We start from the raw sequence: 13585 nt of genomic DNA on the forward strand, positions 1-13585 counted from the left end.
CTTCTGTCGCTTGCAAGCCGTCCTCAGTCTTTGCTAAATGCCTATTTTAGGAGGTAGCACATAGAGATGAATGGGCAAACCGCTGCATTTACAAACTCATGCCTACATGTTGACCCGCACGAAGAAAAAACATTCAGATTCTCATCTCATGGAAAGTTATTGTAAACATGTCCCAGAACGAGCGAGCGAGCGTGTTTACTTTGACTACAATTTACCAAACTTTGCCGCACATTTTCGTCGAGCCGATTTGGTCCATGCCATGGTTGTGACGTGGCATAATGTTTTAGCTCTAGACGCCACTTGTCACAGATTTATTTTTTTAGCCACACTTTAGGTGACAAGATTTGGCAAGAGATGTGGAATAGTATGGATGAGAACCAAACAGGGCTGAATGACGAATTTTTGTTATTTATCCCATCTATCAGCTAGCATCCACACAAGACTTTATACATGAAACAGTGTCGGCATATTGCGATCTACCCTTCCAAAAGAAGGGCAAAATTAAGTACACTGTACACCAGTGACTCTGCACAAATGTGTACAATACGCAACATATTTCATCTAACAAACTAGACAGACCTCATAAGTCTACAAGCAGCACGCTAAGGTCAGATATGATATGAGTATATGATAGGTTAACAATACGGTGGTAGAAATCTCTACTCTTGCACCAGGGGCGCCTAAAATGCAGCAGTGCTAAGATCTGAGACATGTGCTTCTATTGCCATGCCGACGAGACGACGAGCGTCTTGTCTCCCCAGCCAAAATGGAGGCCATCGTGTACCTTCTCGAACCTGTACTTGTCACAGTATGATTTCAGTAGAGATTTTATGCCATCAATCACGTTGCTGTTAAATGGGGACGGTACAAAGCCAGCCATCGCCATCCTTGCTCTCCATTTCCCAGCCACCTCATACCTGAAGCATGATACCATTATTTTTGTAAGTGGAATTTAGAAATAGGAGTTTGCAAGGAAGAATCGTTTAAGAATTATTACCTTTCCACACGGTCAGGACCTTCACAAGCTAAGATGTTGACAATTTCTCGTGCCAGGCATTGCCTCTCCACATTCATTCTATCTGGGCTTTCCCTTGGAAGGGTTGCATCTAGTGAATCAAAAAGTGCCGAGTAATAGTCATAGACCTCACGGAACCTGTGTCAAACGAAAATTGCAAGTTAAATGAGGAATGCCTTAGATACTAGGGCGTAATGCAAATACTAAAGTTGAAAGGCAATATTTCTTTCACAAAACCCTCGATAAATATAGTCCTAGACCCTTTTGACATTAGGTGTGGTACAAAAAAAATTCCATGAACCAACCTTGCAAGGAATGGGGTGGTGTTAGTATTTGCATCCTGCTCCACCACTGTCACTAGTTTTGGTCGGAGACCCTTCACCATACGGAGGAGCTGGTCCCTTTCGTTCACAATTGAGACGCTTTCATCGGGCAGGTGGTGCAGCAGGAATGCAAAGTTAACAATGAGGGCCTCTCCAGGACGGCAATCCAGCATTCCAGGTGTCACATCCTCGATGTTAGAAGCCACTGCCCTGAACTCAAATGGTACCTCACAGTCCTCTGCAAGCTTCTCGAGTCGCTGACCAACAACCTTCAGTCCTCCAACAGCCCTGTGCACTGACTCTGGGTCATCAACTCCTGTTATCCTCAAAAGGCGTGGCTTGTTACTGTTATTCCGTAGGAACTGGATCAAATTTATGTACTGGCTACCCTGGTTGATGTCAAAGTCAATAATGTGCACAACCTCTTCACCTTTACAGGCTTCAAGAATAGCATAGTTGGCGGACATGAAGCCTAGCCTGAAGCATGGGCATATTTCAAAGAGGATCTGCATAGCTGAAAGCTGGTACAGAGTAGGGGCCTCCTTGCACCTCAGAGCCCTGTAGATCCCTTTCCCTGAAGACTGTATTGTGGCAGCAAGGCCCTCCACAAGATAGGCTGCAATTCTCTGCGAAGGGTCTCCCTGAATTGCAACCTTCTGTCGCAATTCTGTTATTATTGATTGTGCTTCTTCGACGCTATACTCAGAAATTGCTTCAGCGCAGTCAAAGAGCAACTGTTTTGGATGCCGTGCTTCTCCATTATTGCTGTCAGGGCAACAGAGGCTTGATTCCGGTGATGACTCTTTTGGAGAGTCTGGACTCATGATATTCTTCATGGTATTAGTCCAGTCATTGTTCTTCATGTTATCATTCCACTCATCATCAATGATTCCTGATAAATCAGAAAAGATCTCATCACCATCATCGAGTAAAGCATGCTCAAGCTCCTGAAGCTTTAGCCTCATCTCATCTTCATCAAACTCTACTTCAAGATCGGCGGTCTGATTGTCTGACAAAGACTGGGAGTTCTGCTGAGATATATTGGAGTTTGCTGGAGAACATGTTGCTTCATTGAAGTGAGATTCAACATGGCTATCAGTATTGTAAAACGAGCTCTGAAATGCATGAGCCGCTGTGCCATTGAAACCAGACTGCCTATAGCCCTCAGCATTGTACGGTTGAGGTCCATGATGAAGCAATTCTGTACCAGAGGCAAATTGTGCTGGGAAAACTGAGCCTGGTGGCCCAAATTTGTGAATGTAAGGACTCTCCGCACAGGATGCTGATGGGTCTGCTTGCCTAACGAAAGACATTATTTATCTGACAATTTATCAGCCTGCCAGATCAATTAATCACTTTTCAAATCTGAGATAAAAGTGAATGTGCAGCTTCCAGTCTTCCACCGATCAATTCAGCCCAAACAACTCCTAACACCTGCAGTTAGAAAACAACAGATAAGTACAAAAAGGCACTTACAGTTTGCCATTTGTTTTGTTTTTGCTACCCTCACATCGAATGTTCGGATGCTAATTAGGAGGACTAAACATGAGCTAATTATAAAACTAATTGCAGAAGCCTTGGGCTAATTCGCGAGACGAATCTATTAAACCTAATTAACCCATCATTAGCAAAATGGTTACTGTAGCATCACATTGTCAAATCATGGATTAATTAGGCTTAATAGATTCGTCTCACGAATTAGCCTCCATCTGTTAGTTTTGTAATTAGCCTATATTTAATACTCTTAATTAGTATCCAAACATCCGATGTGACAGGGGCTAAAGTTTAGCCGCTAGGAAACAGACACCCCTTTAATGAAATCCAACATTCCATTATTAAAGCATGCTGTCCAGGACCTGTTCTTAAAAAAATGGAAAAGGGTAGCCCACCCCGAAAAAGAGTTGCTTGTAAGACCTGGTAACCTTATCCCCTAGACCTGCAATGTTGACTAACTTGTTGCACTTGCAACGAAAACTAAATCAAGTGGGAGATATACCTAGTAAAGTCTCTAAAATTAGGCATAAATCTTGCTGGGCATATGCGTATTCAATTATTCATACCTAAACTACACACCCAAGACAATACTGCAGATGGAACAAAAATCCAGCTGTTTAATCAAAAAATGGATAAGTAAACGATGTGAAAGGTAGACCAGCGAGAACCAACATATTTGTATTGTCCTACAATATTATACGCGGTGGCATAAAAGTAAGCACTAAACAGCTACAGAAATCGGAGTAGGAAGAAGAAAAACATCCCACGAACTTTGACGAAATTGGCCACCGAGCATACAACTATCGAAAGAGATTGAGACTAGTTTTTTTGGTTGTTGTTGAGCCAAGTGTAAAGATCAACAAATAGGTTTGCGAAGCTGAACAATCGGCGTTTAACTCCGATCGAAGCTTGCGATTCTCCGATCCCCACTCGCAACACCGCCGGTTTCTCCCCTCGTTCCGATCAACATAGCGCCCCCCTAATTTAATTACCCCCCTCTCCCTCGAACCCGCCGAACCTCGCCCCATCCCGGAGCATCACCGAGAACGGGGCAATCAATCGTGCGGTCCACCACTACGAGCGAAAGGGGGCCCAGGAAAGCGGGAAGGGCGAAGTCGAAGATGATTTCGCGAAGCAAAAGGGGGAGAACGAGACACACGTACCTCCACGAGGACCGGCCGGAGCGGGGCGGCGTCGGCTGGGCTGGGACGGCGGAGCCGATCGAGACGAACGGGTAAGCTGCCTGCGGCGGGTGAGACGAGAGCGCGGAGCAGGAGGTGGGGGAGAAGACAAGCGAGGGGGACGGGCAGGAGAGGAGAGGAGAGGACGAGGACGCGACGAGGGGGAGAAACGGTGGGCGCCGTGCGTGGGTTAGCTGGGAGCGGGTATAACAAAGGCCCCACGCCGAGTGCGACGCGGCGGCACAGGGCACGCGGCCCGATTGCCGCGACTAGCCTAGCTAGTATCCAACCGGCCTACCCTAACCCAACCAAGATTTCTCCCCCGCAGCTACAAAACCCTGCGATTTCGCACAGATTTCACAGGAAACGCTACAAAATTCGCAAGTTTTGTTTCTGAGAAGTTCCAACAGTATGGGTACCCACGCTGCGAAGCTGCGGTTTGGTGGCCGTGGACCCGGTAAACGCATTGACCTGGCGCGTACGGTCATTTCCTGCGTAGTAAGCTTGGCACACTAGAGGCTAAACTAGAATAGTAGTACAACTAGCTAGCATGATATGGTGCGCGCAACGCAAGCGCAAGAGTCAGAGAGGAAACGGGGGATTGTTGACTTGGTTGGCGCGGACGCGCACACGGCGCACCACCGGTGCGGCGGTCTAGTGGTCTTATCCGGAATGTCCAATCAGTGCGGGGTGTCGATCGGAGACCACGCTGGTCGCACGGGGGAAAAGGAGCACGGTTTGTTTTGATCTGAGATGGGGGAATAGGAATAGGGGCGGTCGCTTTTCGTGGCAGTAGGTGAGCCACCAACCAGGACCTGGTGCCGGATCGCCGATCGGAGGAAGTAAACCGGGAGTGGATGCTGCCAACGAGCGGCCGCGCGTCAGCAAGAGGATTTTCGAGCAGCGGCGGCAGCTGGATGGGTGATCGCGCTGATCAGCTGAAGAGGCGCGCACCGGGGCGCGGCGACCTCTCGTCGTGCCGGCATGCGTCGATGCGCGTGATGGTGGGCGGCCAGCGCACGCGCGGCGGTGGCGAACGCACGGACGGGGACGGTCGGCGCCGAGATCCCAGTTGCTTCGGTCGCCCCCGGCACCGCCGCACGCGGTTCGGCGTGGGCGGTGGTGGCGCGCCCGCGGCGGTGCAAGGCAAATGGGTAATGGCGTGCGTGCGCACATGACGCGTGATCGCAATGGCCCGTGTCCTGCGGCGCCTCAGAGAGAGAGAGAGAGACCGTTGTGGACTTGCTTGGCCCAGGGACACTTGCCTAGCGTTGGATGCCCGGCCCACCGAGGCCTCTTTGTTGCAGCAGATATGACATAGGTCGGCCCGGCCTGTTGTTGCAGCAGCGAAGGATGTTCGAAACAGAAGCAAGTCCTTGGGATTTGGCCATTTCGGGAAGCGCTTCTGTTCCATATCGAATTTCTAAGGGTGGCTGGAATAGTTTCGGCCGTGCCTTATCCGACGGAGCGGATTTTTTTTAAGCTCTAGCTTGTCTGATTGAAAAAATATTTAGCAAAATAACTGTTGGATAAAGTGTGAAATGTTCATCCTACTCTTAGTTTTTTCTTTCTTTTTTCCCCTCTTTTCTTCCTATATTTTTCTTCTTCTTTTTCTTCCTTTTCCTTCCTCTTTTATTTTTCTTCCCTCCCCCTATAAAATCGCTCCATCCCCTGGCTCCTCCGCCCCGTGCTACCTCGCCCTCCTCCTCCCCCCCTCCCCGGCCAGCTCTCCCCGATGCCGTCACCCTCCAGCACCGCCAGTCGGGCCCGTCCAGATCTCCACGGTGCCGTCGGTAAGGCTCCTTCGCTCCCTCCCCCCGCGCGCCGCGGGGAGCCACTTTTTTGAACTCCCACGGTGTTGAATTGCTTTAGACAGTGGGATTTGCAGGGCTCCTTCGCTAGAGCCATTCACCGTCTCATCGTTTGGCAGGACTTCAGCTCCCGCTGCCGAAGGAGTCGAGAGTGGAGCCCTTCCAAACAAATCCTAGAATCATCAACATCGGAGGATCCATCCATGTTGGTTCTACAGCTCACACCTAGGAAACTGAATTTGCTTTCCAGCTCAAAAAAAGAAGAAGAAAACTGGATTTGGTCGACAGAGTATTCAAACACAGGACCTGCGAGGAGTAAATCCACGGGACCTCTTTAGAGGATGTTTTTAATTCGAGTGACATTAGATATTTAGATACCAATTAGAAGTACTAAATATGAACTAATTATAAAACTAATTGCAATGGCTAACTAATTGCGATGGCTAATTCACAAAATGAATCTATTAAGTAATTAATTCATAATTAGCACATATTTACTGTAGCATCACATTTGATTCGACCTTCATTTATATAATTAATTTTGTAATTAGTCTATATTTAATACTCCTAATTAGTATCTAAACATTCAATGTCCAGAACTAGTATCTAAACATTCGATGTGTTAGGCTAGTCCCAGTGCAAGATTTCATTGCACCGTTTCCAAGAATGCCACATTATCTTATGAGGTGTATTCTCATGAATGAAACAGGAAGTCCCAGTGCACAGTTTCATTTCACGATTTCATAGGATGCCCATAACATTTAATTGTGAGGCATGTGATTAGATATGGTTAGATGAAATGAAACTCTATAGGCCCCAATGCAAGTTTCAATAGATTTCATAGTCTTGGAAACAGTGTATACACAATTTCATCCTGATGAAACTCCTTCCCTCTCTAACTTCATAACTACCATGCCATGTCATCACATATGCTGATGTGTCACCGTATTTAATGTGCATGAAACCTCTATGAAACTCCCACTGAGATTAGCCTTATGGACTAAACTATAATCCCTATAATCCCTGTAACCAAACACCCCCTTTAGCCAACAGGGAGGTAACAGTTCAATTCCCCTATTAATTTTCCCTTTGGAAAATCTTCCTGCAATGCCACACCTTTGCCGTCAACCTCCAACCAATCTGCCTCCAACTCTACAGAGTCCATGAAATCGATACACAAGAACCAACAGAAATGCACTAGATACCACAACATTTCTAGTCATTGTCCTGGGTGGCATTGGAGTACACGCAACTCTCCATAATCCCCACTCCAAGATTATCTCACACAGTCCTACCATAGCAGTCTCTTATTACACCAAGTTCCAGAGTTTATGTACAGAGAAAACTTCCTCTAGGCGGGGAGCACGGAACCACCACCAGGCAAACACCGGTTGTTCATGAGAACCATGCGCGCAAAGCCACAACATGATCAGTACGCATGGTTAAGCATCAGGGCTCGCCCTGCGCGGTGAGGGTGCAGGGCGCAGGCGCAGTGGACCGAAGTGAGGCTGAGGCAGCCGCTGATGATGAGGGAGTGCCTCTCCGGGCAGGTGTGGAGTGCTGGGAAGGAGTCGCAGACCGCCTGCACCGCTGGGGGCGTCAGGGCTGTGCACTGGCTAATGTTGAGGTTTGCGAGCCCGTCTTTCACGGCGTCCCACCTCCTGCGCTTGCTCTTCATGCAGCTGTTTGCGAGGGAGTACATTGCACGGTCCGTGATATTCTGGCAGAAGTAAAGACCTAAAGATCGCAGGTGTGGACATCCGTTGGCAAGAGCAACCACACTCTCATCTGCAATGAAGAGTCGAAAAAGATTAATATTACAATGATCAAGGCTCACTAGAAGCTATGAGAACAGGCCTGTATAGTAGTTAGTACTTATCCTAAGCTTCTGAAATTCCAAAACTGCACTAGAAACAACACTTCCATATCCAAATTCCAAAACTAAAATGTCTATTTATCCCAGAGACTAAGAAAGCATGCTGACATGAATATGCTCACTCTATGATATTTGCACATGTGCAGGTGCAGGTGCAACGAGCGTGTGCGCGCGGCCCATGCACAGAGCCCCACCAGATTATGCTAGCTAAAATTGTATCTCAGGAGTCATGACTGATTATTCAGAAAGGATGTGTTGGGAATATAGATTGGATTGATAGTGAAACAGTCTTAATAGAGCACTGCGTTCCAAACAAAATGTGATGTGTTTCTACAAACAGCTGATGTAACAAACAAAATTTTCAAGATAGGATGTGCTGCGTTTCAGCCCCATCTACACATCAGTGCGGTTACTCCACAAACTGTGCTCCTACCATCAAGACAAAGTAAGCTTCCAAGTTCAAAACAACTTCTGTGTTCTAATATACCGAGTATAAGTTAGGCTAAGTTTTTTTAAAATAAGTATAAGGTAGGCTGTGCTTTGAACAAGGCTTCTAAATTACAGAACACCTTGCAGAGATGGCTGATGGCAAGGCTACTGCCCGTTTATCCACCAAGGAAAGAAGATACAGAAACCTTTGTCCACATTTGTCAACCACCAAAGAGAACTAAGTTACTAAAGAATCTGATCAAATACCTGTTATAAGAATGCAACCACACAAGTCTACAGCTCTGAGATCGGGACACCCTGACGCTAAGCTGGTCACTCCCTTATCTGTAACATCATCGCACCAGCCTAAGTTCAGAGATTGCAGCTGCCCACAGTTCTGAGCAATGGCCTGCATCAAATTTATAGAAATTAAGTAGACATTCATACTAGAAAGCATGGTTAGTAACTATTGAGATAACAAAAGGTACCTGCAAAGCCCTATCACTAGCAGCCTTCACACATCCACACAAATTCAAGCACTTCAGGTTTTTACAGCGACAAGTAAGGTAAGTCAAGGCAGTATCACTGAAATTGGAACATCCACTAATGTTCAATCTTGTAAGCCACGGGCATCCATGGGCCAATGCATACAAGGAGCGGTCACTAAGCCTGAAGCTTCTGCTGAGGTCTAACTCTCGGAGATCATGACAGTAGTTGGCAACAGCCTCTACTGCACTGTCTTCAAGCTGAGGTTTGTTTTGCCGAAGAGTGAGAACTTGCAACTTTGTAAACTTGGGAGCAAGAGATATCATTAAATTATTCATGTTCAGCTTGCACCTGCAAGCGATACAATTTTCAGGTCAGCCAATGCATCATTTAAAAGCTATGTATACCACAAACTATAATTCGGCACAAAAGCACAGGGGTTTTGGCTGTTTGGAGAAAGCAGGAAAAGAAAATGGCATCTTGAGAGATGGTTGACAAAGCAACTTGAATGCAAACAAGAGATGAAAGTAGTGTTAACACAAAAAATCATCCAGCAGTAGAAGATGATGTTGTATGACTGAAGTGTTAGTGTACACATGATTCCACCCCCATTGCCTTGAGCCTCCAGTTCAGTAATGGATCAGCATTTTTGCTTAAAGACAACTAATTTTTTTGTGAGTAATATGGTTCGACTGTATCTTTTCTGAGAGCTAAAAGAAAACTATGATATTAGAATCCACTCATCACATATCTTTTAGATCCAACTTTGTCGATTGGCAAGTCAAATAAACCATAGACTGGAAGGCTTTGTTTGTAGGAAACCAAAGGAAAGTCAATCAATAGTAGTGGCGTATCAAAGTTTCTTATGAGACAAGCATAATATCCATAGCATACAAGCTGGCAAGTTGCACACACCTAAAGCAATATCAGAGGAGCCCATTGTTGACTTGTATAACAGAATTGAAAATGTTCAGGTTGCTTTCAGAAATAAAATTTAAATATTTTAAAAAAAATCCAAGGATAAGGTGGGATGTTTACGCTTTAATGCTAACTGGTAAGAGCAATGTACAACATGACATAGAAAATAAACTAACTAAATTTATTAACATGTTCCCCTGAAACACAATACTAACTTGGCTAATTGGTTGAAACACATTGTAGGAAGGATGAGATCAACAGTGCAGGATGGATAAGTTTAGCATACCTAGTTAGTTGATTTTCAATTACAGAAGACATGATTGGATAATAGCAACATGATCTACATGAAACCCAAGTTCAACATACTTGGAAACATTTAGTAGGAACATTGCAAAATCATATTTAACATTTTGAAATCCAACAACCAGTGCACAATCTTTTCAATCATCAGGGCAAATTCAATTCACTGTCCAAAATTGACTAACAGTGCAAATATGACACTGATCGAAATTTCGAACCCCAGGATAGAAACTTACTCACCATGAGAGGGAAAGCCTAGTGACCCCCCATCCCAGGGCATCACGCCAGCCTGTGCAAACACCAGATGCCACGATGACCATCCTATCATCTCCAATAGTTGATAATATCCTCAACAGTAGCTCCACTGGAAGGTCCTTCCATCCTGATAATGTCGGCAATGGGCCACCACTTTCAGCGTGCCCCCTCTGGCTGCCTGAGGATACCATGAGGCTCTCGAACCACGCATCCAATTCACCGCTCACAGGCCTCCCGCTGACCATTTTTAAGTTTATATTTAGAGCACCAAGCTATTCCTGCAATTACAAGCAAAATAACATAAGATGTCAGATTTCGGAGCATCAAACCGAGCGCACCAACTAAGGAAGGGAATGATAGCTCCAATTAAAAGCGACCGATAAATCTGGAAGGTCTTATGTGAATTGGACAGGCGTGGCACTTTTTGTAGAGTAAGAAGCATAACAAAACTAGAATCTAGTAAAAATACAGTTGAGAAGACAACAGGTGGAACGAAAAATCACACGGCCAGGGCTAGGCACTTTGGATATGTAAGGCACGCCTTCTTACGAACACGAAATACTAACTGTTCAGACCAAAATTGATCTGAACAGCCACATGAGGGCTTCACAAAATAGTCCAGGTCAAGATTGTTTTCATGGCAGAGAAAATAACCTGGGGTTACAACAGAGAAGCAACCTGAGACCGAGAATGCGTCGAACACTAGTGTATCGGCAATTGGCAGCCGAACTTACATACAACTACGTCAAACACATTTGATCTCCCAGGAACAGGAAGGCTATAAAACGCGCGAGAGCGGAAAGCACAGGGCGAGGGGAACATGGGGAGCGTTCTCAGGGTTCCCCATTCCCCTCGTATTTCCGGACGCCCAAAACAACAACAAAGTATGCGAGCGCCACTTCCAACGCCAAATCACAACTAGAAAAAAAAAATCTGCAGGAATCGAGGGCCCGGGGAACCGACCCACGCGAGGCCGTCGGGAAAAGCCAGGAATTTGGGCAAACGATCCGGGAGGAAGCCGACACCCAGGAGCAATCGGGGCGGTGAAGCGCCGCGTTCTAGAACGAAGCAGGCCCCCACCCCCAGCACTAGCTACGACCACGACCTTCGTGCTCGCAGCGGATGATTGATCCCCCCGAGGCCGAGGGATTCAATCCCGGCGCGCCGGAATGCTAGAATCGCGAGGGGATTGGCAACGGGAAAAGATCCCCAAATGGAGAGAGAGAGAGAGAGAGAGAGAGAGAGGCGAACTCACCTTGCCCAAGTCGATGTCCAGCCGAGACTGAACTGAAGAGCCGGCGAGGCCTGCCGGGGCTATTTAAAGAGCGACGCCTGTGGCCGCCGCCCGGCGCCCGCTGACCTGACCCGATCACCCGAGAGGTGGGGAACGGACGTTTGATCGAGGACGCGGGGCGCACGGGAGCGGGTGCAGTTCCCGTGGTGCACGCTCGGGTTCGGCTGGGTTGGGGGCCCTTCTCCTCGCGCGGGACGCTGCTGTGCTGGGTCGGATCAGGACGACGGGGTTCATCGCGATTCGCGAAGCCTCGGCTCGTCTTGATTAGATTAGCATTATCCGCAGCGCGCCGGCCGCGCCGTCGGCCGGCAGCACGGGAGGAGGGGTTCCGTTCTTTTTTCCCCAAATCCCGTGGAATCGCTCGGGAAGAGGCCAGAACGGGCGATGCTCGGCGCGTGTTCACGCAGCGTGTGGGCGTGGCACGTAACGAGCAATCGTAGCCACAATAGGGAGGGGCACCCTCCTCCCATCCATCTCATCCTCGCCCGCTCGACGCGACGCCGGTGGCTCCCCGCCTCCCAGTCAGCCTGCTGCTGCTGTCACCTGGATGGATATAGGAGGATCTGTTTAATCATGGATGAGTTTGGTTCAGATGTGGTTTTTGAAGAGCTACTATAAGCTGTGAGCTGTAGAAAAACAGCTGTGAGAAAGTATACGTGGGAAAAGTAGAAGACCATTTGATTAGAGCAGCTGTGAAACTGTAGGCTATGTAAGTGTGGACACCAAAACTTGGTGCAGTAACCAGCAAGAAAAAATGTGTTGACGCGAAAATCGAACGGTGACATTCACGTACTAACACACGAAAGGTCTGGGAGATTTGCTTCACTCCGGTGCGACGCGCGTGGTATACGCGGGCGTGTCAGTCAGTGTGACCATTCAACTGATAAGGCGAAGATAATCCTTCTGAAGTTCGAGGCAACCGGCCGATCAGGCCGATGTGATCCTGGCACCAACCGTTATGATAGTGTAGCAGAATAATGCATGATGAATAAATTATCGGCTATGAAGCCGATTCCAGTATCCTAATGAGCGTGAATGGTTCATCAGTTATCCAGCCGATTCAACATAGTTGGTGATAATGAAGCATAGAAACCATCGGCTAGAAAGCCAATTGAAAATGAAGCGTTGTTGAGCTCTAGAGCCACAAGCCGATGAGATTTGAAGTAACGTCACTACTAATATTTCTAGGTGAAACCACAGCGATGCACTCGGTAGTTGCAGCCTAGAAACACTCAGCGGGACGTCAATCTAAACCCCGCCAGCCGATGAATCTAATCATAATGGAACTCGATTCCAACAGCACTCGAGGGGTAACCAAGATTAAGATGCAACAGGCTATTAAGCGATCTATCATTTGTGATGATACGATCTAAAGCTAATGAAAGCAAACTAGATAGCAAGATGATAGATTAAATAAATATCAGCCGATGCAAGTTGAATCAAGGCAGGATAACTGTGATTCTACAACATCTAGCAAGAGATCGAACGATTCGAACTCGATTCCAACAGCACTCGAGGGGTAACCAAGATTAAGATGCAACAGGCTATTAAGTGATCTATCGTCTGTGATGATACGATCTAAAGCTAATTAAAGTAAACTAGATAGCAAGACGATAGTGTTGACGCCAAAAATCGGATGATGAATCCGGCCTCTACGTCGGACACACGACCCGGAGAATCTGCTTAGATCCTATTCGGGTTATCATCCTAGTTCGGTTTGCGCGGCGTGCTAGTCAATCTGACCTGTTGATTGATAAGGAAAGAAAAGTATTAAATTCCAAAGGTTCGATCGGCTGAAGTTCCGATCTATTTCAAAGGATATATCAGCGAATCGGCTGAATTAGTATAAAGATGACCGGCTATGAGACAGCCGATGATCACGTAACAATTGTAAAAGAAACTACTAGAGTGACCTAAACAATGCTACAGAAACAACAGTTGTAACAGATCTAATCGGCTGTAAAATATTGATATAGCCGACAGTTCATGTCTCAAGCTGGATAACTGTTGATAAAAACTAAAATAATAGGTAAAACCTATAATTCTAGTTACTAACTGGTGAATAAATTTAAACGAAACAACAGCGATGCGCCCGAAGTTAAATCTTAGATGTTACTCAATATGCGGAACTTGCAAATTGGCCGGAGATCGTGTTGATGCAGTCCTGCCAACTCGCACAAACTCGTGAATAGAAAAAGGATTT

The 13585-nt window shown here is 46.6% G+C and overlaps 2 protein-coding genes across 2 annotated transcripts; both read right to left on the minus strand.

Annotated features, from left to right (window-relative positions):
- Positions 1 to 384: 384 nt before the first annotated feature.
- Positions 385 to 4188, minus strand: LOC101786688 (scarecrow-like protein 1). The gene is made up of 4 exons (XM_004961969.3): positions 3996 to 4188; positions 1321 to 2772; positions 998 to 1153; positions 385 to 917 (listed from the first exon to the last, which is right to left on the minus strand). The coding sequence occupies exons 2-4, from the start codon at positions 2649 to 2651 to the stop codon at positions 719 to 721; spliced, it is 1686 nt and encodes a 561-aa protein (XP_004962026.1). The 5' UTR covers positions 2652 to 2772; positions 3996 to 4188; the 3' UTR covers positions 385 to 718.
- Positions 4189 to 6988: 2800 nt separating this feature from the next.
- LOC101752546 (F-box protein SKP2A) lies at positions 6989 to 11500 on the minus strand. The gene is made up of 5 exons (XM_004961970.4): positions 11344 to 11500; positions 10074 to 10366; positions 8618 to 8966; positions 8397 to 8538; positions 6989 to 7612 (listed from the first exon to the last, which is right to left on the minus strand). The coding sequence occupies exons 2-5, from the start codon at positions 10331 to 10333 to the stop codon at positions 7254 to 7256; spliced, it is 1110 nt and encodes a 369-aa protein (XP_004962027.1). The 5' UTR covers positions 10334 to 10366; positions 11344 to 11500; the 3' UTR covers positions 6989 to 7253.
- Positions 11501 to 13585: the final 2085 nt, after the last annotated feature.

The sequence above is a fragment of the Setaria italica genome, chromosome III (genome assembly GCF_000263155.2).
Source record: "Setaria italica strain Yugu1 chromosome III, Setaria_italica_v2.0, whole genome shotgun sequence".
Lineage (NCBI taxonomy): Eukaryota > Viridiplantae > Streptophyta > Magnoliopsida > Poales > Poaceae > Setaria > Setaria italica.

Excerpts from the sequence above, each read along its gene's own strand:
- LOC101752546 (XM_004961970.4), bottom strand. The coding sequence starts at position 10,333 with ATGGTCAGCGGGAGGCCTGTGAGCGGTGAATTGGATGCGTGGTTCGAG. Across the intron at positions 8,967-10,073 it reads ACTAGGCTTTCCCTCTCATG|GTGCAAGCTGAACATGAATA; the intron begins GTGAGTAAGTTT and ends TATCGCTTGCAG. Across the intron at positions 8,539-8,617 it reads CTAGTGATAGGGCTTTGCAG|GCCATTGCTCAGAACTGTGG; the intron begins GTACCTTTTGTT and ends AATTTGATGCAG.
- LOC101786688 (XM_004961969.3), bottom strand. The coding sequence starts at position 2,651 with ATGTCTTTCGTTAGGCAAGCAGACCCATCAGCATCCTGTGCGGAGAGT. Across the intron at positions 1,154-1,320 it reads ACCACCCCATTCCTTGCAAG|GTTCCGTGAGGTCTATGACT; the intron begins GTTGGTTCATGG and ends CGTTTGACACAG. Across the intron at positions 918-997 it reads GGTCCTGACCGTGTGGAAAG|GTATGAGGTGGCTGGGAAAT; the intron begins GTAATAATTCTT and ends ATCATGCTTCAG.